The sequence below is a fragment of the Nipponia nippon genome, unplaced genomic scaffold (genome assembly GCF_047370975.1).
Source record: "Nipponia nippon isolate SJK-2023a ecotype South Korea unplaced genomic scaffold, ASM4737097v1 scaffold_31, whole genome shotgun sequence".
Lineage (NCBI taxonomy): Eukaryota > Metazoa > Chordata > Aves > Pelecaniformes > Threskiornithidae > Nipponia > Nipponia nippon.
In genome coordinates, this window is record NW_028262349.1 from 807,156 (window position 1) to 831,645 (window position 24,490).

Here is a 24,490-nt window from a genome sequence, read left to right on the forward strand (position 1 = left end):
GGCTGCACCCCGACCTCGGAGCTGCTGCAGAGCGGCCCGAGGGCCGGCAGCCCGTGAGGACGGCGGGAGCAGGGCCGGCCCCCGGCAGGGCCCGCTCCCGGCAGGTCCGGCTCCCGGCAGGCCCCGCTCCCGGCAGGTCCGGCTCCCGGCAGGCCCCGCTCCCGGCAGGGCAGGCCCCGCTCCTGGCAGGGCCGGGGCCCTCTCCCGGCAGGGCAGGGCCGGCCCCCGGCAGGGCAGGCCCGGGCAGGGCAGGCCCCGATGGCGGGGTGGCGGGGACAGGCCCCGCGCCCCGTCTCCATGGCAGCCGGTTCCCCTTCGCCCTCCGCCCTTTGCCCTTTGCCCTCCGCCGCAGCCGCCAGCCCCGCCCCCGAGGCTGACGGACAGCTCCCGCAGTCTATCACAGCGCCTCGCCGCCCGCCAGAGTGGGTGGGCGGGCTGGAAAAGCAGAGAGCCAACCGGAAGGGAAAACCGTACCGCCGGCTCCGCCCCCTCGTGGCGCCGTCGCAGCCAACCAGCGAGCGAGCCCGCGGGGGCGGGGCCGGCGCCGCGGCCAATGGGAGCGCACGTCGGTCGCCAGGGGGGTGCGAGGCCCGGGGGGGGCAGCGGCGGGAGCGCGGCGGGGCCGGGCGGGGGCGGGAGGTAAACAAAATGGCGGCGGCGTGCGCGCTGCGGCGGGGCTGGCGGCGGGGGTAAAGGGGCGGCGGCGGCGGGGGCCGGCGGGTCCGCGGGGCGGCTGGAGCGGGCCCCGGGGCAGGGCCGCGGTGGCAGAGCGGGGGCAGCGGCTGGCGGGGCTCCCCCTGAGGCCGGGGGGACGCGGGGGGGAGCGCGGCGGCGGGGCCCGGCCCGGTTCCCGAGCCCGGCGACGGGGAGGGGGGACGAGGCTGCCCGCCCCCCTCCCCCGACTCCACAGCGGGGCGCGGAGGCCCGGGGCTGAGGGAGCGGCCGGAGCTGCCGGCGGGGCTCGGCCTCGGCCCCGGCCCGCGGGGGAAGGGCCCGTCCCGGGCGGACTCCCCCCGCCCCGCCGTGGAAGCGGGGAGCTCGGCTGCGGCGGGGGAGGAACCGGGGGTCCCCTCGCCCCCCGGGGGTCCCTCCCCTCCTGGCTCCACCCCTGGTTTGGTTGCACTTAAGGTGTTTTATATCCCCTTTTCGCCCCCTCCCCGCTCCCCCCGGGGGCGGCCGCGGTGTCGCTTGTTTCCTCCCCGCCCCGGCTGACACCTGTGGAGGGGCCCGAGGGAGCGGGGGAGCCCGGGCGAGGCTGGCGCCTCCGCGTTGACCTTCCCGTGTCGGAAAGGGAATGGGGTGGTCTGGGTGCTGGGCAGAGAGAATTCCCGCCTCCCCCGTCTTCCCGTTTTAAGGTGGGCCGGTAACGCTGCGGTAGGTTTTGCGTTGTCTGACACCGGCTGACACCTGGACCAGTGGTGGTGACACATCATGTGCCAGGCGGAATCCAGGTGGTTGAAGGATGCCCCTGGGAGATCTTGATAGGCACCGAAGGCCTCAAACTTTTGTAGGCGTGAAAAGCGAAGACATTAGAATTGTTTCTGAAAACTCCTTCAAGGAAACTTGGTTCCAGCTTCCGAACGGCTGAAAAACCCCATCTGTGCTCGTACCGGGACGGTGAGGACAGCAGGGCAGAAACGCTTCGCCTGTCACCCAGTTTGGAGTTGGTGACTATGGTCTACTAGGAATGGAAAGTCACGAAAGAGACTCGGCAATTGTCTGTTTTTATGTGGTGGCCTAAAGTCCCAGAGGATGACCTAGCACTTAAGAATCAAACTGGGCCAAGTTAAAGGCCAAGTTGACTTGAGAGAACCCTAGCAGTGGGACCAGGTCAGAAGCAAAGCAAGTCCCAAACTGAGTGTATCTGGTCAAAGATATATATTCTTTTTAAAAGACATTGTGTTACTGGAGCCAGGCCTGGATCTTTTAGCATCCAATTGAGCTGGAAGCAGCTCATAGGTTTTTTTGGTTTTGTTTTTTTTATTCATGTTTGTACAATCTTCTGGATTTTTTTTTTCAAGAAGGAGTAAAAGGGAGTGTTGGAAACTAACAAACAGGATTAAAACCCTGGGCGCTTGAGGAAAACAGGTTAAGGAACTTAATCCAGGATGGATATGCAGGAGCCACAGCAGCTGGGTATGTTTGCAGAGAGCGAGCTGATGTCTGTGGGGATGGACACTTTTATCCATCGCATTGACTCTACGGAGGTCATCTACCAGCCTCGGCGGAAAAGGGCCAAGCTCATTGGCAAATACCTGATGGGAGACTTACTTGGAGAAGGGTCTTACGGCAAAGTCAAGGAGATGTTGGACTCTGAAACCCTCTGTAGGAGAGCTGTGAAAATACTGAAGAAGAAGAAGCTACGCAGAATTCCCAATGGGGAGGCAAATGTGAAAAAGTGAGTAAATATTTCCAGCAGCTGGGAACCGAGGGGTTAAACTTTGTCATTATTTTCCACCCGAAGTTCCATATCATTTTAAGTCACAACATGGCTTTCTGCTGTGGAAGCGCTTCCTAAACCGTAGGTATTCAGGAATGTCTTTACCATTGAACCGCAGCCAGCGCTCTTGTTGCGGTTGGGAACAGGGAAGGGAGCCGGTTCTCAAGGGCCGGGGAGGCAGGTCCGTCTGTCTGAACAGGCGGCCCGCAACACACGTCGCTTTTTTAGTAGTATGGCTTAAAGAGTAAAATAGTGTTTCTAAAGAAATTCCTTTTTAAGATTCCACATTGAGGAGGTAAACCGTGGTGCTGTCGGCTAGGAAAGGTGAGAGGCGGTGTAGCTGAGAGCACAGACGTACCCTTTGTGTCGTTGCGTTCTGCGTTATTTGTGTACCCATCCAGGGGTGCGTGCTCCTTCAGCTCTTTGGGATGGCGATTACCGCTCCCACCCGCGTAGGGGGTGCCTGGAACGCGATCCAATGGACCGTGCGCCCAATGGGCATAAGGAGTCTTGTTTTTTTTTCTTGGTTTCACTTCTGACTAATGAGCTTGGGAAGTAATTCAAGGCTCTTCTCAGTTGATTTCTGCAGCTGTAAAATGGGGACAAGGGTTGTCAACCTTTTTTATTTCAGTGACTCAAGATCTGTGCTTGGAAGCTTTCGAAGTGCCAGTTACATGCCGATTAGTCAGGGCACAAGTAACTAATTAAAATTAACTGTGGGAGAGGCCTGGTGTTAGGCTTCATCTGTAGGGCTGGGTGTATGAAACTTTCCCTTTTCTTGGGGCCGCGCTCTGCTTGCGGGGACCTCGCAGCCAGCTGTGTTTTCCGCAGCAAGCTGTTTGTCACAGCCCTGCGAGATAGTTGTTTATCTGCTGTGGAGGGGAGCCTTCTGCAGCCAAAACAAACTATTCACAAGGGTTTATCTCGTAGTGGGAGAAAAAACTTGCGAGCTGTTTAGAAGACTCGTGTATTGCGTCTTTAGCTGTGGCGTGCTGAGTGTAGAGCCCTGACCTAGCAGGGTCTTGTTTCTGTTTCTCAGTTTGGTTTGAGTTTCCGAGCTCAGCTGCGAGATATTTCACATCCTGTACCGGGACTTCTGTCAGTGAGCTGTTTAAGTTTGCCTTCTAACCTTCAGTGACAGACTTCGCTACGAAATAGTCACAAATCCTAATGCTGGGACCTCCCTTTCTCTCCTTTGCTGGCTCAAGTTCAGAATCAGAGTAAACTGTTGGTTAATATGTAATGAAATGTTTCTTGTTTTTCTGGTGAAGCATGAGTTCCCCTTTCCACCCTTGTCCCCTCCTTGAGTTACATCAAGAGCTTCTACTGAAGAAGCGGGAGATTCTTCCCTCCTTAGTGAAAATTTAATTTTAAATTTTTCCCCCTCTTGGTGGAAAACGATTTGCCAAATAACAGGAGGTTTTCCTGATATCAGAGCCATGGTAATGGGCCTGTGTCCTGAAGTGAACTCTGTAGAAGTTTTATTCACGCACAGAGCCTGTCTGTGAATGTCTTGTTTGGCTTCATTAAGGTTAGTTATTAAAGCAGACCAGCCAAGCACCGCTCGGTTTTGCTGTGGATGTTTTTCTGGCTCAGCCGCACCTGCTTCAAAACACTGAGGCAGATTTTAGATGTCGTCTTGTAACAAGGGTTTACTTTAGTTCAAGTTCCTATTTTTGTCACCTTGTCCTTTTCTCTTTGTCCACCTATTCGTTTGCTTTATCTGCTTCTTCGGTGGTGAATTTTTTTAAGGCAAAATGTCATATTTTAATATTGTGATACCCGTGGAAATCTGACCTTAACAACACCCTTCGGCACTACTGCACCAGGCAGGGAAAGCCGTCTTTGCTCTGAATAAACCCGTTGTAGTGAGATACGTTGTCAAACCTGTATGGTTTGACTGGTCAGTATGGATGTGGGGGAGCAAACCATTGCTGGATTTCCAGGTAGCACTGCAAAGTACTCTAACATTATTTTTTTTTTAATGTCACATTGCTTGGCCAGACTCCATTAAAATTTCACTTTCTACAACTGTATTTGAGCAGCTTTGCTGAGTGGTTTATACCCAGCAAACTACTCACATGTAGTAGAACAGCAGAAAATCAGATTGTGGACCGAATTGCACCAATAGGTTCTACTTTCTTTCTTCAAAGCTACTAATAAGTGCAGTAATAAGTAAATATGTAATTCCTGTGTTAGTGAGGCCTGCTTCCAGTCCTTATCTAGACAAGGATGTCTGCAGCTCAGTACATGTGAGAAGAGTGCGATTAGTTGTCTAAGCTTTGTAAACATCCCGACTTAAGTTGGTGCCCTTTGAGATGAAAAATCTCTTCATCTGCCACCAGAACTCGACCGCCACGTGGTGCTCCCTCTCCCTGCCAGTGGCCCTGGTGGTACGTGCAAGCAGAAGGCTCTTCCAACGCGTTCGCATTCATGGTAAATGAAATGGTCAGGAGGGAGAGTCTTCTGAATCCCTAATGAATTGTTTTCTCTGCTGTAGAACCACTGCATTACGTTTTCTGGGGGTTCATTTCTTCATATAGTGCTGCAAACGCGTTCAAAGTGCGCTGGCAGAGGGTCTGGGCAATGAGGGGGTGTGTTCAGGCTTGGTTTAAAAGCGCGCGTCTCTTGGAAGTGACCCTTCGCTATTTCAGTCTCAAAATACCCCGTCGTACGGTTTTCTCTTAACTGCGAAGGCAGGGCCTGTTCCTACTGAAGCGATCTCCAGCATTTCTTACCATACAGGAAAAAACAACATATGTGGCTTTGTTTGTTTGACAGGTGTAATTGAATTGTTCTAATGGGCTTGTGCCTCTGCCGTTGTCGCAGGATGCCTCGGTATTGCTGCTGCTGTGGTGAGGATGGAACTTGCGTTGATAGTGTGTCATCACAGAACTTCCCTAGAAAACAGTTCCTGGACCGTTGGCCCTTGGGTAATTACCTGAGCCAGTAATATACAGGGAGTAATGACAGCGAGGGAGAGCGTGGTAACGATGAGCCGCGGAGGATCGTACGGGTCTGCGCCGTGCGTCGGGGACCCTGGGTACGTGGGGCTGGAGATACAGCTCAGGAGCTCTGACTGTTCACACCATCTCGGTGTCGCTCCTTACCAGTGCTTCAGCCTGCAGCCTCATCCTGCGCGTACGGGCTGGTTGCCCCAGCCCTCTCTCTTGGTGCAGTAGAGAGTTCTGGGCACCTAGAAATCATGCCTGAAATATGTTTGAGACTTATAAAATTGAATGATTCTTCTCCACCCTAAAATACTCCAGTTCTGCCCCTGAAAAATGAGCCCTTAAGGGATCTGTGAATCCTGGTGAGGATGTTGGGGGTTTAAACTCGTAAGGCACGCGTTTCCCTAAGTCAGCCTAGGGAATCTGCACTTCTCTTCAGTAGAGACAGGTTGGGGTGGCTTAGTTGACCAGACAGTGCTATGGCTAATTACTGCTTCCAGTTAATACAAAAAAAATGAGTTTAGTAGGATTGCCAAAGAGATGAAAGAAAATTTGGAGGACTATTTGTCTCTAGCAGCACAAGTTTAATAAAACTGTGTGCTAATAGCCTCATATTTTAATTAAGTGTTTGGGACTTTCTGTGCGTATCCCCAGTGTCTTGTACTGTACTTACCACGCTCGGTGATTACTTAGATTTGAATATATGCTCATTAGAATTCCTCAGAGGTTTAAAATGTCTAGTAGGCCTGTACTTTGGCAATTTGCTCCTTGGGTCTGCAAATCAAGACTCTTGCACCTCGAAACATAGACAGTTCTGCTGGAGGAAGGACTTGTTGCAAGCCGCAGAGGCGTGTGCTTTAGACGAAGATGGGCTAAAGCTGACTCATCTGATTTCCTGTCCCTCGCTCCCAACCGAAAAGGTCTGCGGTACGTAACCGGGTGGCTCTGTTATTTTCTTTGCTAAGCTGGATGTTTGCTTGGGTTCAGTGGTGAAATGTTGGAAACTGCAATCCCTAGCTGTGCTGTGGTGGATATGGGGCTTGTAACGCCAGACATCCCTGCTAGGAGTGTGATGTGGAGGAAGGCCTGGAACTAGGAAAGAAAAAAAGCAACGCTGCGATCTTCCCCTCCCTCAGCAGCCCCTCAGGCTCACAGGCACGGTTCTGGAGCAGGGGCTGCCCTGCCCGATGCTGTCAGCTTCTGCAAGGCGAGGGCTGTCCGGGTTGGGGTCGCCGTGTTGGTGGCAGAGGGTGCGCTCTGATCTGCCTCTGCAGCGTTTTACCTCGGGGGCTTCTGGCTGCACATGAAGAAAGAAGCGTGGCGACCACCGGGGATGTTTCTGTATCTTGACATGTCGTGGCCCTGGGGGAGGGAGAGGCAGCGGGAGCGTGGTGGCGATGCTGTAACGCTCGCAACGTTATTTTGGGTAATGGCTGGTGAAGAACTGCTTGGATACTAAAACTTGAAAGATGTAGGTCAGCACCGGATTCATCAACACGTGACGGTGTCAGCCCCTCCCCGTGTCAGATGGACATTCGGATGTGTAAAGCTGGGTTTGAAGAAGGAAATAGTGAAGCACTCCGCTCAGTCTCTTATCTGAAATATCAGTCGTGCTCGTGAGAGGTGCAGCCTCTCACGTGGGTGACAAGGACAAGCTGCATCCTTGCAAGTGGAGGCTGCAGGTTTCACCTATTTTTTTAGGTGAAATAAACAGGAAAAAGCTGTTCACAAGCTAGGCAAGTTAATCTGCTTTGGCATATTGGGAATCCCAACTTGTAATTACAACTTGCTTTGGCTGTACAGGATTACAAAATCAATCTAAATAAATACATAATGTAGTTGTTCAGTTGCGTAAAGGCCATGAATGATTCTTGAGTCCCTTGTAGCAATTAGCGAGAATGGTGTTAGTGGATTTACGGTGCGTGCCAAAACTGGCACAGGGAGCTCTTCTCTCTGCACGTCTCCAGCCCTGATGGCACCGGCTCTGCGGTGGAGGTGTGCCGGTTCCTTGTGCCTGGCTCCTCCGCACCACGTGCCGCGTGTAGAGCGCGCGAGACGGGCCACGGTTGTGTGTGGGAGAGTGGAGGGGCGGGTGAGGGTAAGCTGCTTCCAGGCTGAAGGCTGTCCCTGCAGACCTGCTGCAAACCCTCATTTCTGACACCATCTGACCTGGTAGGTCGTGTGGAAAAGATTCACCATTGTGTGTCCATATATGTATGTCGTATGTCCGCAGTAAAATCCGAAAAGCTTAGACCTGTGGAGGAACCTTGTCAACCAAAGGCAGGGAATGGGTCTTTTGGCTGTACTGCTCACTTTCATTTAAGCAAGGATGGCTTCGATGAAACTGAGGCTTGAAACAAACTGTAGACAGAATGCTAAACCTCGCGGTGAAGATGTGCTCTTACTAGCGTGGTCCGGGGAAGAATGTCTTCTTTCCAGGCTGTCCTTGGCATCTTCTGCAGTTGTGTAGCACGTGGTACAAGCAGGCAGCTTTGCTAGGTACACTTCTGAGCAGCACCACCAGCACCCTGTTACTTGCCAGAGCAAGGTACCTTCCTAGGGATAAGGCTTAATCTGTCAGGATGAGCTTAATGGGCCTGACAGAGCCACACAGCAACCTTGGAGATGGAAGACCTTTTCTTTTCTCTTCAATTCTGTTCTCCGTCCGAGATTGTTATATTTTGAAACAGGCCCCAAACTCTGACAGTCTGTCTTGTCGCACACTTGAGGGCTTTCTAGTCTGGAAAACTAGGAGCAGAATTCCATAGCGGAGACTGTTCTGGCCACGTAATAGGGGTGTTGAGTAGGGTGGGTATGGAAGCGATTAGCATGTTGCAGAGAGCAGAGCCTAGCCCCTCGCTGGGGTTCTCCCTCTCCCTCTGCGTTGGGGAGAGGTCTGATTGCAAAAGCAACTGTTGTGATGAAATTTCGTGTTCCGTTTTAGAGGTAGCAAGGAAAAGAGGCAAAGTTGCAGCAGCTTGGAAGGTATCCTGAAAATCTGAGCAGGTTCACTAGGCCAGGAGGGGAAAGGCGGGAAGCCACCTTGCCCCGGCTGGGAGGAAAGGCAGCGAGCTGCAGGCGTGCAAATCTCTTTCCCGGCGCTGTCAGTTGAAACACTATTGTGCGGGCAAATTGCAGAGAAAGCAGTGGGCTGGGGTGGCTTTTTTGTTGTTAATTTTGAAAAATGTAAATTTGGGCACCTTCTGACGCGGTGAGCGCCTATGTTCGCTTACTCGGTGAAGTTTGAAAACCGAAATGGAATTGGAGGTGACTGTGGTCTGGCTGTCTCTGCTCCGCAGTCGTTTGAGAATGTAAGAGTAGCTAAAAATAGAAGTAATCTTTCCTCTGGGAAATGGGCTGCTTGGCCTCTGCCCCAGAGGTGGGTGCACTTCACTGGCATTTTAGATTGGTTCGCAAAGTCCTCCCGGGGGGGGGGAAAAAATCACTACAGAAATATGAAATATTTATTAGTCCCTTAAAGGTGGAAGGAATTTGTATTTGTGCTTTCAAGCCGTATTACAGGGAATGAGCTGTTGGGATCAGGATTTTAAATGTGTCCCTAATATTGGAAGCTTTCTTTGCCTTCACAGCAAAGCAGTCTTACTCAAATAAGCATGCCTGCTCGCTGCCTCTCCTGCCGGCTTGGTCCGAGCGCTCGGCTCCCTGTCTCCCTTCATTATGCAGAGACTCCTTAGACCCACACTAATGCTGGCTGCAGTTCCTATGCTAATTTAATCCACTTCAGCCTTTTGGTCATTACTATAATTAGAGCGGCTGCATCACTTTGCAAATCTGTCTGCCATTTAAACTAAACACTCTTCTGAGCTTTGCCGTGTTATCCTAGGTTTCTGTTTAGCTATCTCAACTTTTTTCTTTTAAAGCCATATATGATAAAGGAAGAGTGCCTGGCCTAAACTTCGGTAGTGAAGTAGTTAATACTGCTGCTCAGGGATCCTTACAAGATGTTTTAAAAACCTGCTTGCATTCCTGCATCTTATGAGCCTTTCGAAGGAGCAGTTACTGGTTTGTTAATCAGATGCGATGCATCAACGAGCCTTTGTACTGGCCACAGCCTGTTATTAGAGGCGGGCTAATTGCGCAGGCAAGGGGCGAGTGGCTTTCTGAGCTCGCTGTGTCATGTGTTTGGGCAGAGGCTCTCGCTTCCCAAGCTGTGCTCTGAATTCCTTGTAACGCTGCTTTCAAGAGTCCTAACTGTTGAAATGTAACCATGCTTCTTAAAGCAACTTCCCAAATGGCAAGAGAAGGAAGCTGGAAAGAAGAGTTTGTGTGCGGTTTCTGTGCAGTTTAGCGCAAGCCCAGAATCGAGCAGCCGCAGAACAAAGTCAAGAGCAGTACCTGCACTTGCAGACACACCGACAGAACCACCCTGACCTGACTGTCCTGATCCGCCTGTTTCTCTTCACAGCTGGCATCCAGTGGGATTTTGCAGGCTGAGTTCAATGCAAAAGATACTAAAATGTGGTTTGGAGCACAGTACCAAATCCCAAGAGACAAAGATCAAAACAGCTGATGTGAGGTGACATACAAGGGACCATTTTCCTAGCCAAGGGAAGATGTCTCCTCGCTCAGTTTTACATTATTTATTCTCCACAGAGGATTCAATTCAGATCTCTGAATCGCTCAGTCAAGTTAAGTTAGAACTAAAGTTTGGAAGAAATGGAGTTACTAGCTGGAACTCCTGGTTTTGACTAATTCTTGAGACTAATGTTGCAGTTCTTGCATCGGTGGCTTCATTTCTGAATTCTCCTGAAAGTTATCGCTCTAAAAAAGGGCACTGTGAAATTGCCTCAATAGCTGGCTACCGCATATGAGGAATTTGACGTGTCTTCAGGATGATTTCTGTACTAACGCTGCTGTAAAGACACTCACACTGATCACAGCTGGGCTGGCCAGCTCGGGGGTCTTCGGGCTGCAACCCCGACACCGAGCAGCTCCTTGTATTCGGGGGTGGGCAGCCTGTAGCTGTTAAACTCTGCGTGACTTCCAGCAGCTCTAAGCGTGGTTCGTGCGGCGGGGAGCGGGGTTGTGTTGCTGTGGAGGTCTCATCAGGAGCGAGGAGGTGAGCCGGAGGGGTGCTGAGGCAGCATTTGGGGGGGCTGGGACCCAGCCAAGGCCAGCTCTGCAGGGGCTGAGGCATCTCCCACCTGGGAACTTCTCTGGAGTCCTCCCATCCCTCAGCCCCGGCATCCGTCGCGCTCCTCTCCTGGCCGCAGGGAGCTTTTGGTGCGGGGCTTCTCGGGTCGGGAGCGTTGGCGACTCGCTGCCCCTTCGGCAGCCTCGGCACGTTGGCTGCCTTCCCTTTTCTGGCTGCAGACCGCGTGCACGGCGCGGTGCTGCTGGTGATGCGCTTCTCTTTGCTAGCGAGGTGCCTCTCCTGCTTTTCTGTAGTTTATACATTATGTAGAAAACCATGTTCTGCTGAACAGCCCCTCTCCAGACGATTTTCATGTGGTATAATAAAGAATCAATTTAGTGTCATTTGTTTGTGTCTTTAGTAGATTAGCCAGTTTCTGATGTTTGTTTAAATGACTTCTATCCATTCACAATACGACAACTATCAGAAGGAATTGCTTGTTAGGTATAGAAACTTTTTATTTCTTTTTTTTGTTTGTTTTTTCACGTAACTAACATTTAAGTTGCTTCCCAGCTAAACAACAGAATTTGTGCTGAAATGGGCTATAGAGCGCGTTAACTGCTCTGCCACAGTTGGCACCGGGCACCGCTGCCTGTGACAGCGGGAGCGGACCTGACCGCACGGCGCTGCGTTACGCTGGCAGCGGGGGGGTTGGTCCTGGTCCTGGTCCTGGTGCTGATTAAAAACATCCCCTGAAGCATGAAGACTGGGAGCCCAAGCAAATTTATTTCTGCTCTTGCAACTACAGATGACACGTGTAAAGAAGCACGAAGTGCAAACATAAAAGGTTTGTCTTGGAAGCGACTGTCCTAGATATTATGGTAAACACAAAGGTAGCACATCTTTAGGGTTTAACTGAAGAGGCTGGGGGTGAGCTAAGCTCCCAACAGTCCAGCATCGTTTGGAAAGCTTTAATTGGAGGGAAGCTGATGAAGCCACATCTTTGACACACAGAGCAAATCGGGGTAGGCCTTGGCTTGCCTGAGCGGTTGACAGGGCAGCATTTCGGTTCCGATTATACCTTTCCTATAGCCAGCACTAGCTTTAACTGGGAATGGCGAGGCACTTGCCCAGGGCCACGGGGAAGGGCGTGGGCTGAGGAGGGGGCCGCAGGGGACAGCTGAACCCCTCTTGTATGGGTGGGAGGAGGAGGAGGCCTGGCTTGCTGCGCCAGGCCCTTGGAGGTCCGGAGCCGGTGCTGCCTGCGGAGGCAGGGGGTTTGCAGAGCGTGTCTTGGGTCGCTTTCTCTTTCCACACAGCCTGGCGTCGAGGGTCCGGCAGGATCGCGCCAGGCGTTGTTTTCTGTGGGTTGGCTCAGCATGATGCGCTTCGGGTCAAGCTGGCCGTTGTCTTGTTCCTACTCGCTTTGAATGGGGCTGTTTTGGCTGTCAACGTCCTACTGTTGGCCAGTCAAATAGCTAAAGGGGAGCACTGCACAGATTTTATGGGTAAAACTAGAGTAAAGCTTACGTTGGAGCGCAGGATAAAACTTTGTATTAGCAGAAGTAACGCAGCCCGCGTTGAATGGCACCAAAGCATTGGCACGGGGCGTTCTCACGACCGGTTTCATGTCTGGCACAACGGTAGGTTGCTCCTTGAGAAGACTTCTGCTGTTGTTTACCAATGGACTAAAATTCCTGCCCAGAGAAAACTGGCTGGCTGTGTAGCGTTAACTGAAAGGGTGCTTGTTTATAGTCCTGGTCAGGGACCAGTAAGTATTTTCATGGTCTAACCTTGGACTAATGAATTCAAGAGCACACAAGACCTTCTGTCGAACAGCGTGCGTAGGTAGTCTTGGGTGAAGCAGCTGGGACTAACAGGGTTTGAAGTGTCTTTAAAATCCATGTGATTTAGAAAACATTAATTTCATTCCATAGTAAGGAAATAAGCTTTTTAAACATAACTTTTTTCCTTTTCTCTTCCTGCAGGGAAATTCAGCTCCTGCGACGATTACGGCACAAAAACGTTATCCAGTTGGTAGATGTATTATACAACGAAGAGAAGCAGAAAATATATCCTTTTTTTCACGCAGTTGTTAATAAGGTTTGAATTCCCGTTGTTCTCTGCTATAGTGCTGAATCATTATCGTTCTGCTTTTGTTAAGGCCCTTTTGAATGTTTCTTAAGCTTAAAATTGCTTTCACTGGTATTAAACATACCGCATGTCTGGAATACTTTCCACGCAAATACATTTTCTTAAGTTTCCCAGCTTCCCAGTTAGGAAACAAAATATTGTCCCCAGGTTACAGATGCCGGGCTGGGGTAGGGCAGAACCGACCCGCAAAGACTGTGTTCTGTTGTGTGACCTTCAGCAACTCGGAGACGAAAAGAGAGCTGTGGATCTGTCATTTCTAACCTCCTGTCTTAGCTGTGGTATATGTTAATGCTTTTTTTTCCCCTGAAAATGGACCTTTTATTGTCTATGCTACGTGAAATCAATTTTTGTAATGCTTTTTTCTTTTAAGTCCTTAGCAGTGGTTTAGGTATTTTTTTTCTTTCCCTCAAAAGAAGGAAAAAAAAAAAAATCTACTGGTTTGCTGGCATCCGGATGCCTGCAACTCTCTCCTTCCTTTGGAGGGTTGTACTGCTGCAGTGCTGCCCTCTCTGAGGGCAGTTGGTTTGCTTTGCTGCTGGTTATCCGTAACGAGAGAAGATGAACTCCCGAGCCTGCCCCAGCCTCCTCTGTTTTGTTGTTTGTGTGGAAGCCCCCTGTGATCGTGCTGTAAGCGCCCTAAAGCTTGTCACAGTCACGAGGGATCGAAAGCATATTGTTCCTGCGAGATCTGCAGCCCAGCTTTTTGAGACTAAACTGTTCGGTTCTTGTGTGACTTGTGATCTCGGTGCATCTTTCCGACTGTCACATGTTATTCCAGTGCACTGTGTTCCCCAAGTACGCGCAGATGCTAACCAGCGTAATTGCCTGCCTTAACTTGCGAGTAGCTGGATTTCTGATGAGTCTGCCACGCTTAGAGCGCGCTTGGACTTGAACCAGTTTGTAAGCTTATTGAGCTGGTCTGTTGTAGTACGTGTTATAAATGGTTGCTTTTATTTTTGACAGTTTTCTGAGTACTGTCTTCCAATTACAGCGCTTCATGAAATGGGTAATTTAATTGTGTGCCTTAATTAGATCGAATACTCTGCCACCAAATCATTAGCGTAAAAAAAGCATGACAACTTCTGCTTGTGTTTTGTAGCCTTAACAGACCAAAGGGACTGTAATTCAATTACTGTCTATGGAAAGATACCATTTGATTAATACGGAGCTGGGATGCTAAAGGAGAAGCGTGGGGAAAAAGAGCCCGAGAGAGACCTCATGTGTTGGTAACAGGTGATGACAACCCAAAACGGTCATTCAGAAATGTGACCTCTCTCAGCCCGGAGGGATGTTCCTTGCTTTACTTTCTGAACGGTAGCGTTTGAAAAAGAACAAATTGTTTTTCAATACTTTTCCCTCGCAAGTATAGATTAACTTCACTATTTTTATCTGCTTCTACGCTCTTGGAAAGTTTGTTTCTATACCTGCTTATTCCGTGCACACGAGTGGCGGTACCTGGAGAGATGTGCTGATTTTGCCGGGGCTTGGAGCAGGAATTCATCCACGATGATGTTCTTGCTTAGCCTTCCTCCAGCTTCTCACTGGCGCTGCTGGTGCCCGTGCAGCACGGCCGAGGATGCGGCAATGCGAACGCTTGTGCGGCCGCATGGTAAACGGGTTTGGGAACAGATCCAGCTGCAAAGTAACTTTCTCTTTTAGGCCGGCTTCTCTGTAGGTCCGTTCCCTCACTCATTTCACTGGGTAGCCATGCAGGTGCCCGCATTAGCGCCTTGCAGGAAGCAATACAAGGTGAAAGTTGCGTGGGGCGTAGGGGAGGGATGTCAGCTTCCCCCTTACTAATGAAAAAAACGTCCTCATTTCTAGAACGACCATCGTGGCGTTTGAAATTGGGCCAGTAGAAGAAGGAAGGATTCTGTCCTCACCTGAGTTTTCTGTTGCTGATAGAAGAGAACTGCAGGCTTCAGCCATGCTTATGCTTGGGCAGATGGCGTTTTAACAACTTACCTGCCTGGTCAAAGCCTTCGATGATTTTCTTTGGTAAAGGGAAAGCTGTGATGACTGGATTAAAAATGTCAACTGCGTTTAGTATTTAATGGGCTGCTTTGATGCCCTGCTGTGGCTGGGAATGGAGAGCTAGCGAGGAATGGAGAACTAATCCAGGCAGAAAATAAACCCAGTTCAATAAGCAGCATCCCAGTTGGCACCCTCTCTCGACAGCTTCTGTTACCGGTATGTGCAGTTGTGCGTGGGAGCAGAACCCTATCGATTAGAAGAATTGAGAGCCTCAGTCGTGTTGGGGCACCTGTAATAGATCTGCTCCAGCTTGGAAGTTTGTACTCTTATCTGGCTGATCAACCTGCGATGGATCGGTTACAAAAGAAGGGGCGAAAAACAGTCTGGCAGCAAATGCAATCCCAGTCAGGCTGTCCTTTGTAGATGAGAACGAGACCTGGGTTTTGCTTCCCGGGAGCTAATCTATATAATCTACTGTTAGCGTTATTCTCTTGAGGGTGGGGGAGTTGATGTCTTCCGTATCACTGTGATATAAGTAGTTCACAGATTTCTTCCAGAGTACGAAACGGTAGGAATGAATTTTGGGAGCTCTTTCTGCTATTCTTGCTTCTCCTGGTTTACTGGGTGGCATTGTGCCCATCATAAAACCTTGTAGTGCTTTAGTGTACCTCTGAAGAGCAGCTCACACGGGGAACGCAGCGCAAATGTAATGAGTTTGGACAGTGCTTTGAGCTCCTCAATAGCACGTGCTACAAAAGGGCAACGCAATTTTTAGCACAGATCCCACTTAAAGTGCAGGTCATCTCTTTAGCCTCTCCTGCCTCAAGAGTTAAGATGGCATCCTGGGGCATAAGCAACTTATTTTAGGCTTAGGTTAAGAAGGCATCTGCCAGGAATAATTAGAGGGACCAAAGAAATGCTTGTCTGATGGGCTGCCTGACAGTCGCGCTTTTCTCTGCTCTTTATCTCGGAGGTGCACTCCCTTGGCAGAGCCACCAGATGTCTCAGGGTCTGTTCTCGCGAGCCCCTCTCAGCACGCAAGAGGAGGAAGACAGAGGCAATTGTTGCTTTAGGCAGTGGTGTAGTTTCCATTGTCTGGCCCCAACATTAAAGCTTAAGGAGATGAAAACTAGAATATGCTGCAAGGGAACAAATGCTAAAAAGTGCTGCCAGTTCTTGGCATTCCGTTGTAACTTTTTTTTATCCATGCAGTTTCCAAAAAGCTTCCCAGCTCTCTAGGGATTCTTTCTGCTGCTACTGAAATCCTACCATGGGGATGGGGGTAAGCAGCAGCTGTTAGAGCCGTGCGTACAGCCGTATCATTTTGGAACGGGAAATGAAGAATACCAAACTGTGGGGAAGGTGATGGGAGGTCACTGTTACATCAAGTGCAGAACAGCCAGGGTATTGGGAGAATACGCTACAGCCTACAGCTTTCCTGCCGGAGGTTCCCTAACTTTTTGTTGCCACTTCAGAGTATTAGCCTATTTCTGTCGTGCTTGTGAGATCTCCAGCTTCACTTCTGTGGAGTTCGTGTCCTGTTTCAGGTCTGATCACGGAGCTGCAGCTGGTCGTTAAGCAGCAGAATTTCCTCGTGGGTTCTTTGCCTCCTCCTGTGAGGCAGCTGGAGGAAGGCAGCTAGCGCAGGAGGCGCAGCACAGCTCAGGCTCTGCCTCTCCAGTGTGCGTACCAGGTAACGGGACTGCCTGGGCAGCAGCTCGCCAGCTGCACTGGAACGGGGCTGCAGCCCTCGCGCAGCGTTGGCCTGAGAAGTGTTTAACCTCGAAGCTTCCTTAACTCTGCCTTCACGTATATGGTGATGGAGTACTGTGTGTGTGGGATGCAGGAGATGCTGGACAGTGTCCCAGAAAAGAGGTTTCCAGTTTTTCAGGCTCACGGGTAAGTACAGTTTTGTTCCTTAGGCTGCATTAGCCTCTCGCCACTGTGCTCTCTTGAATTCAAGAGCACGTTCTACTCTGGTGCTTAGACTGCTGGCGGCACTTTAAAGTAAAACTGGCTTTGTGTAATAACTGCATCTTTTACATCCATGGAAAAAACTAAAAACTAACGAAGTGGTGGCAGGGATAGCCCTTAGACTCTGGGAAGAAACAACATCTTTCTATTGAATTTTCTGTTACTTTTGTTTTCCTTCATGAGATGCATGACAGCCCTTCTGGCCCCTCTCCTACGGCTCTGCTGCTCAGCGAAGATGGGTGCAGTGGAGGAATCTGTGAGGCCTTGCCCTGCCTAAGTGGAGGCAAGCCGTAGAGTTCAGTGTCAGAAAAGAGATTAAAGGTCTTTGGATGGATTAGGGATTGGCAATATCCAGCATCATCTGTGAACTTGTTTAGTTAGCAGACAGGGTAATCTGAAGCCCCTTTCACTCTGCAAGTAAAGAAACCGTAGGATTTTGAAATAGATGCAAGAAGATTGTCATGTATATCAAATCAGCGCAGACCAGCAGATCTGTGGTAACTACGTACTGTTACGGCCGTATTTTCGTTTTATTTAAAAAAGGTGTCTGAGATTACAGATAGCCTAAGTGAAATACAGGCACGTTAGGATATTAGGAGATAAAAGATGTGTATGCATGACTGTTGCCAGGCCGTCAATGCGCAGTGCTTGCTACGTTACAGTAATGGCCTGCCCGTGGTCTCTGACCATATCCACGTTACCTTTGCTCAGCCAGTAAGCTGTACCAGCAAAACACTTTTCTACTGGCTAAAGAAAACTTTTTTTTTCCTCCACCCCTGGTTAGAGAAAGCTGTGCCACAGAAAGAGCATCTTTTTGCTAGCTTAACTTAGTCTAGACTGAAGCAGATGTCAGAATTAACTATCAGGTCTGTGCCGGTGTGGTGCTCAGCACTTACAAAATACGCAGACTTGTGAGGAGGGCTTTGGTGTGGAGAAGCCCAGGGTCTGAAGTGGTTAGCACGCAGCTGCAGAGCTCTGGCAGGTAACTCCTGACTTTGTCAGAAGATTAAGTACCATTTCTTGTACACCGCAGTTCCATCTCAAGTTCCTAAGCATCAAATGTAAATGTATTTGACTTGTTTCCAATAACAGCACTCTTTGCTTTATGTATTATCAGTAGTTCACATAGTCTCAGTCGATGGAAGTGCTTGACTTTTTTCCTCTAACTCTTTCTGCAGGTACTTTTGTCAGCTTATAGATGGCTTAGAATACTTGCACAGCCAAGGGATTGTCCACAAGGATATAAAACCAGGGAACCTCCTGCTAACAACCAATGGGACACTAAAAATATCTGATTTAGGCGTAGCAGAGGTATGTGAGAACTGTGGCAAAGTCGGGAACGTGGGAAGCGTGACATTCTAGATTTAGGTCACCTTTGTGGTGTCAAATGATTTATTGTGCATTTAGGCTTCTGTTCTGTTAAACTTGCAGAGTGCTCTAGAGTGACTCTGAATATTAATTGCAATTGGCAAAACACTTGTTGCTAACAGCACAAAACTTCCATCTGGGAAGCGTATAAAGGAAGACGTCAGTCTTGGACAAACCCAAAGTGTGGTGAAATGGCGATAAGCTACATAACCTTGTCCTTAGTATATGAAGACTGTCTTAGCTAGGTTGGAGTGGTGCAAGAGTGGTCACTGACGGCATGTAGTTGTTGTAGCGGCATGTGCTTATGATACGTAAGTAATTTTCAGTAGCAGCGTTTTCCCCCCTTTTTCCCCCCAGGTGAAACTTTTCTGACAGTTACAATTTGTCTCCCTTGAAAGTTTGAAACTAATCGGCCTCTTCTGCTGCAGGCATTGCATCCGTTTGCAGAGGACGACACGTGCAGAACAAGCCAAGGGTCGCCAGCATTCCAGCCACCAGAAATTGCCAATGGCCTTGACACCTTTTCAGGCTTTAAAGTAGACATCTGGTCCGCAGGGGTCACACTGTAAGTGCCCGTGCAGCATCCGGGAGTTGCAATAAACAAGTACAAGCCCCCAAATAGCTCAGTCTTGTGCTATCTGCTGTCATCGCTGCTCTTCTGTGTGTTGTTGGGGGGAGCAGGGCGCGCGCGCGTGTGTTGGTCCCTCCTTTGGATGGGTGGATGTTCCCCAAAGTGCTTGTAATTCTGAGGAAAGTTATCTTCACTCCTGGTGAGTAACTGCCAGCCATTTCTCAGCATCCGAGATGCACAGCTACTGCAATAATAGAAACCACAAATACCTCTAGTATTTATTTTTAAGTTTCTTCCATCCCAGCCTGTCAGGGAGATGTTTTGGTGGTTTTGACTCATGTGAATAAAGAGGCTGTGATAAAGGAGGGCTAAGTTTCAAGAGGCATTCCAAATGCTGTCAAATGTTCATCTTTCAGTTTCCTGTTGGCGTCTTTTGGTTTACGTAGTCATGTAAGAACTGAACACCTGCTCTGTGTGCTTTTTCCTCATACAGCTTCTCCTTCTGCCTTTACAGATACAACATTACAACGGGTCTGTACCCCTTTGAAGGGGATAATATCTATAAATTATTTGAAAACATCGGGAAAGGTGACTACACAATTCCAGAGGATTGTGGTCCTCCGCTCTCAGACTTATTGAGAGGTGAGTCTCCCGACTGACTCTGAAAGGATGGGTAAAGTCTATAGGTGCAACAAATGCTCAGCTTGCATAGTGCCGGGGAGAGCTTCATTCCAAGTATCCTGTGAAGATACAGGATCCTGTTAGAAAGAGAGGTTATGCCTATGAACCTTGTAAGACTTCGAAAGGTCTTCAACACTGGTGTTTTCCTGAGAAACACTAAACCCTGTATGGGTTGCAGTCACTGCTTATAAAGAGTTGGCGCTTGCATTGTTTCTTGTGCTCTGAGAAACTTAAACCTAAAGACAAAGCCCACAAGAGGTTAAATTTAAAATGGCATCATTGATGCAGGTTCTGCAAGTGAGAACAGTCAGTTAAATTCCTTGCCCAAGCTCTCTCTAACGTGAAATACTGAGTACTCAGGTTCTGCTGTCCTTCCTCATCAGCCTCTGCTCTGATTTATTCCCTTCAATCCCAATTGTCTCCTCCTTCCCCCCAAATTTACAGTTGCAAGGGTATTGGAGCAAAGTGACTGGTGCCCACTTTCACGACAGGGCTGTGGTAGAAACAGGAGTAGCACTTTCTGGGTAGGAGGAGAGGGTTGTGGGTTTTGTTTGTTTGTTCCTGTCGCTTGCTGCGATAGTTTGGGGTTTAATGTTGAACAGTCCCTACTTCTGAAAGCTGAGTAGTCGGGGCAGCGGTTACGCTGTGCGTGGCAGCCAGTTCGGAGATGCCCGTTTGGCAGCAGGTAGAATGCGATTCCTGCACGGGGGAGATCCCGACCAGAGTTCCCGCTGCCTCGTCGGCAGCGCGGCAGCTGGGTGCCGTAGCGCTCCCCAGCCCTCAGCACGGGCTTGCTCTCGTCTTTGTCGTCAGCTGTTTGTGAACCATCAGACCCCAAATATGAAATGATGCTGTCTTGTTTCCAGTTTATTTTTCTGGTTCTAGTGCCACCCGGGGTTAGGAGGTTAGTGTGGGTGAAGAGCTGCGGGGCGCTGCGAGCAAACTGAGTCAGCTTCCCTTCCTCCTGTCAGCAGTGGCGTCAGGTCTGCTCGTAATAGGGCTGTTATTGCTAAAGCGGGGGGTTGTGTGCTGCGCTGCGTCCTCTGCGTGGTCACGCTGCTGTTGCAGTTTGCGGCTAGCCAGAAGGTTGACAATTTCGAAGCATTTTACAGCTGCGCTTCCTGCTGCAAACGCAGAAGCTGTGCCTCTGCAGGACGGGCTGCGCTGCCCGTGGGCTCCCGGCTCCTGCGTGGATGGCTGCGAGGAGCTGCAGCGCCGGCCTGGGCTGGCTTCCTCGCCCCGTAGGGTCACCTCCGCTGCGGGCCGCGGTGCTGGGGCCGCAGGCATCCTTGCTGGGTGCCGGCTGCGTGCCGGGTGGCGGCAGGTGGAGCTGTCTGTCCGAGCTCTGCCGGCGCTGCCTCCGCCGGGGCTCCTGCGGCCCCCCGCCGCCGAGGGGGTGGCGGACCCCCTGCAATCCCCCTCCGAGGAGACTGTTTTAGCTCATCTGGCCCCATTCCGAGGATGAAATAAGTTATTTCCGTGTGTTTCAAAAAGCATTAACCAGCTTTAACAGCTTTCAGAAAGCATTACATAAGGCAATGCTTCAAATTGCACTCGGCGCAGCCGGTATCTGGGCCGTTCTGCTGAGAGTAACGGGGCTACTGCTTACGGCCCGGCACTCCTGACTGCTGTGTGTTTCGTGTCGCAGCCGCGTGCCCCAGGGAACGATGTCCTGATCTACGTGTGGTGTTTGATTTGGGAATGCTGACTCAAAACACGCCCTTTTTTTATGAGCTTGGGAATTGCCCAAATGGAGTAAATCCAGCGGTCCATCTAAGCTGGCAGCCAGTCTTCTAAAGCATCCAGCAGAAATCTTTTGAGGTTTGCAATAAGCCGCTCAGCTGCACTTAGTGTGGTCCCCCAGGGAAAATGAGTGTGGCAGTTGTTTCTCTTTTCTTGTCCTGAGGATATTGATAGCTTCAAATCTTATGCGTCACTAGCAGAATAACTCCCTCTTTAGTTCTCTTTCCATCCCCTGAATGAGACCCGGGGTCAGAATCTCCTGCTTTTCTTTCTGCCTCACTTTAAACAGAGGAGCCTCGCGCCTGATGCCCTTTGTCCGTCCCTTCCAGCCCGCCCGAGTCACCTTCATCCTAGCTGCTGTCTGCCTTCATCCCTTCTGTGTTTGGATGCTACAGAGAAGCGGGTCGAGCGTGTTGGTAGGCGGAGGCGCTTCCCCTGGGGGATGCTGGTGTCTCTCCATCAGCTTGACCCTTTCTTCCAGGGCGGTGGGAAGTCCTAGGGATTTTCAGTGTCCCCTCTCCACCCCACCTGAGAACGCTCTCCCACCCCTCACCTTGTCGTATGCACCTGTTACACCATAAAAGCTGCAAAAAATCCTGATGTTCTCCTCGTTTGGTTTGACACGCTTTACTTTTTCTGGTGGTTGGAGTACCCGGGGGGCCCGAGGCGAGGGGATGACGGGGTGGGATTGCCCCGGCGTGTCGCCACGGCCCAGCAGATTGCAAGGCAGCTGCTGAAGACGAGGGCTGAGCCTTGCAGTGGTGATACTACGTAGCTATGGTGACAAAACCCGAATGCTTTATTTAGTTCATGATTTTCCTCCAGAACATCTACGTTTCCTGGTAGGTGCCTGCTGCTTCTGCAGCAGGTTGAAACTGAATCAAAAGCCTGCAGATCAGATATTGTCAATGGCTGTCTGATGCTTTTATATGAGCAGCACAGACACCCACAGCTCAGCTCTATCTCACTAGAGACTTTGTTTCGCCTTTGCATTGCTTTTAAAAGACTCTTAAAGCACTCTGCAGTGCTGCAAGCGTTTGTTCTGGTTTTATTGTGAGGAAGAATTCAGTACGCTGCAAAGTGCTTGTTTCCTCTCTGGCTATAAGTGCTGTGTTGACCATTGTACCGGTCTGGCTGTGAAGCAAGCGCTAGAATACACTTTTTAAGGCTTTTCCTGTTCTTCTGTTTTTCTGGCTTTTTACTTCTCTTGTTTTTATTTCTTTGTTCCTCTTTCCAGACGAAGCAGAATTCAGAGGACTTAAGGCTCCTGTGGTATTTGACTTGTAAAGAGACTTGCATGACAGTGTATTTCACAGATTAGTTGGGATGCTGCTCTTCTTTTTGTCTCCCTAATCAGGGATGAAGCTTTATTTATACTCTTCCCTGATGGAAAAGAGAAGGGCTAGTAGTGTCCTGGCTTCTGTGTGTGCAGTCAGTGAAGATGTGTCGGAGTGGAAGCATTTATAAATACCCTTAAGGTTCTTCTGTCACCATCTGCACATGACTTATCAACTTGTATGCAGTTTGCTTCTGGACAAGGAAAATGCACAAGGCCAGCTTTTCTTCCTCCTTTTCTAATGCACTTTACTGAAGGAGAAAGCTCTGAGGCTGCAGCCTCTGCACGAAGCATCTGGCTTGATTTCCAGGCGCTGCTGCAGACTTTGTGACCCGGGACAAGTCCGTTAGTTTCTCAGCGTTTTGTTTTCTCACTTCTGTGTAACTGCCGTGACCTTTCACGCCAGGGATGGCAGGAGGATGTGTGTTCTGACAGCAGTGGGATGCTTTAATTCTGCAGAAGCAGGGAGTCCCGGAGCCAACAGGCAGGCAGGCGGTGTCTGTAACCCATCCAGTGGCAAGTCTTCTGCATGTGCTCCATCAAAGGCTCGCGGTTTGCCTGCAGAGGGAGTTTCTGGTCAGAACGCCTGGCTGTGCTTGTGGAGGATGAAGGAGAGGGAAAAAGTCCTGTCTCATTTTACAAATTGGACTTATACTGCTTTATATTGGAAAGGTTGATCTGAGTTGGAGATTGAAGTGAAGTCCAGGTTGAGTTCAGTAACTCTGGCTGTAAGATTTCTTCTGGCCTCTCAAACGCCATACCTAAGGTTGTGCCGTCTGCTAAAAACGGGATGTTCTGCCACACGATAGACTGCTGTGCCTGTTCAGGATTATTGACGTGTGTGGGCTGAGTCTGTAAGGAGCTCAAGACAGGTTCGTGCTCTCCAGTTTCCAGATTGCCACTTGACATGATTTGACAGGGGGTTGAGATCTGCCGCTGTGCTGTGATGGGCACGATAGCCCATGTATGGGCACAGCGAATCCTGCTGAAATACCACGGGAGCAGAGGTTTGCGAGTTAGGCGTCCTCCTGAAGAATCGCCCTCTTGCAGTGTGTCTCATCTCTACTCGCAGATAAACTGCATGGAAATCTTTACCGTAAATGGTAGAGAGTATGTGTGGTTACTGTGGGCAGACACTCTTGGATGACTGGGCTGGTGAATAGTACATGATGTTTTGTCTTGACGAAGTCTCTTTTCAGTACAGGACTTCAGCCATAGAGCTGCCATGAGTGAGTCAGAGCTGAACGCATGAATGTACGGTTTGGGTGATTGGACTTACCATTTTCTTTCAAACATTGCCCAAAATACGGTCCATTTTCATTAAAGCAAATAGTCTTTTTGCTCAATTATCTTCTTTATGCCTTTTTAACTGCTTGAGAACAATACGGCTCTCTGCACCATAACTATTTGTGACTGGTGCTGTTAGGCCTCTCAATAATTTCCCTTAGAACTTTATCCTCTGCTTGTACCGGTTTCATCTGGTAAATGCCTTAAATTTCTTTGTTAGCCCTGTCATTCCTTAAACAGTGTTTGAATTGCTGCGTGTTTATTTTTTTTTTCTCCTTTGGTCGAAGTGAGCTGCTTATGAGGGTGCTCCAGCTCCTCTTCTGCAGCACCCCAGGGAAATGGATCCCAAACGGAGCGTGCCAGAGCCTTCAGACAGTCCCACCGTACTTCAGGTTCCTATGAAGACTTTCCAGTTGTATCTGCTTGGATGTGCAGAAGTTATCCTTAACTTGATGATAACAAGCTGGATTCCAAAAACACCTTGAAATGTGGTCTTGAAAGAAATAAACTGGGGGCGGGGGGAGGAGGGTGGTGTCCGGACTTACCTGTTTCTGATTGCGTTAATAAGATAACCTAGCTGGTACTTGCTGTGGTGTCCCCTAGACTTCATGTAAGATCTCTTTGCAGTCCTATTTCTTTAAAAAAAAAAAAAAGCCAACACATTGGGGCAGCTCAGCTCTGAAGCTACTGTCTAATAATCTTATTAATAGGTCATTTAATTAGGTGTGGGATTTTTTTCTCTGAACCACCTTCCCATCTTGGTTTCCAATTATTATTGCTTTTCTGGTAAGGTGAGGAGAAATTACATCCGAACGTGAGAAAACTCCTTCACTGCAAGGGTGGTTGAGCCCTGGAACAGGCTGCATAAGGGGCTTGTAGAGTTGCCATCCTCAGAGGCATTCGAAACCCAGCTGGA

The 24,490-nt window shown here is 49.8% G+C and overlaps 1 protein-coding gene across 3 annotated transcripts in view; it reads left to right on the forward strand.

Annotated features, from left to right (window-relative positions):
- Positions 1-666: 666 nt before the first annotated feature.
- Positions 667-24,490, forward strand: part of STK11 (serine/threonine kinase 11) — a 46,179-nt gene continuing 22,355 nt past the window's right edge. The window contains exons 1-6 of one of the 3 annotated variants that reach the window (XM_087769797.1): positions 667-2,398; positions 12,475-12,558; positions 16,424-16,513; positions 17,767-17,899; positions 18,385-18,521; positions 19,042-19,169. In XM_087769797.1, the coding sequence (XP_087625923.1) occupies positions 2,109-2,398; positions 12,475-12,558; positions 16,424-16,513; positions 17,767-17,899; positions 18,385-18,521; positions 19,042-19,169 (862 nt within the window). In that variant the 5' untranslated portion in view covers positions 667-2,108. The remainder of the gene's footprint in view (positions 2,399-12,474; positions 12,559-16,423; positions 16,514-17,766; positions 17,900-18,384; positions 18,522-19,041; positions 19,170-24,490) is intronic. The other 2 variants (XM_087769796.1, XM_009469097.2) reach the window with 2 other exon arrangements.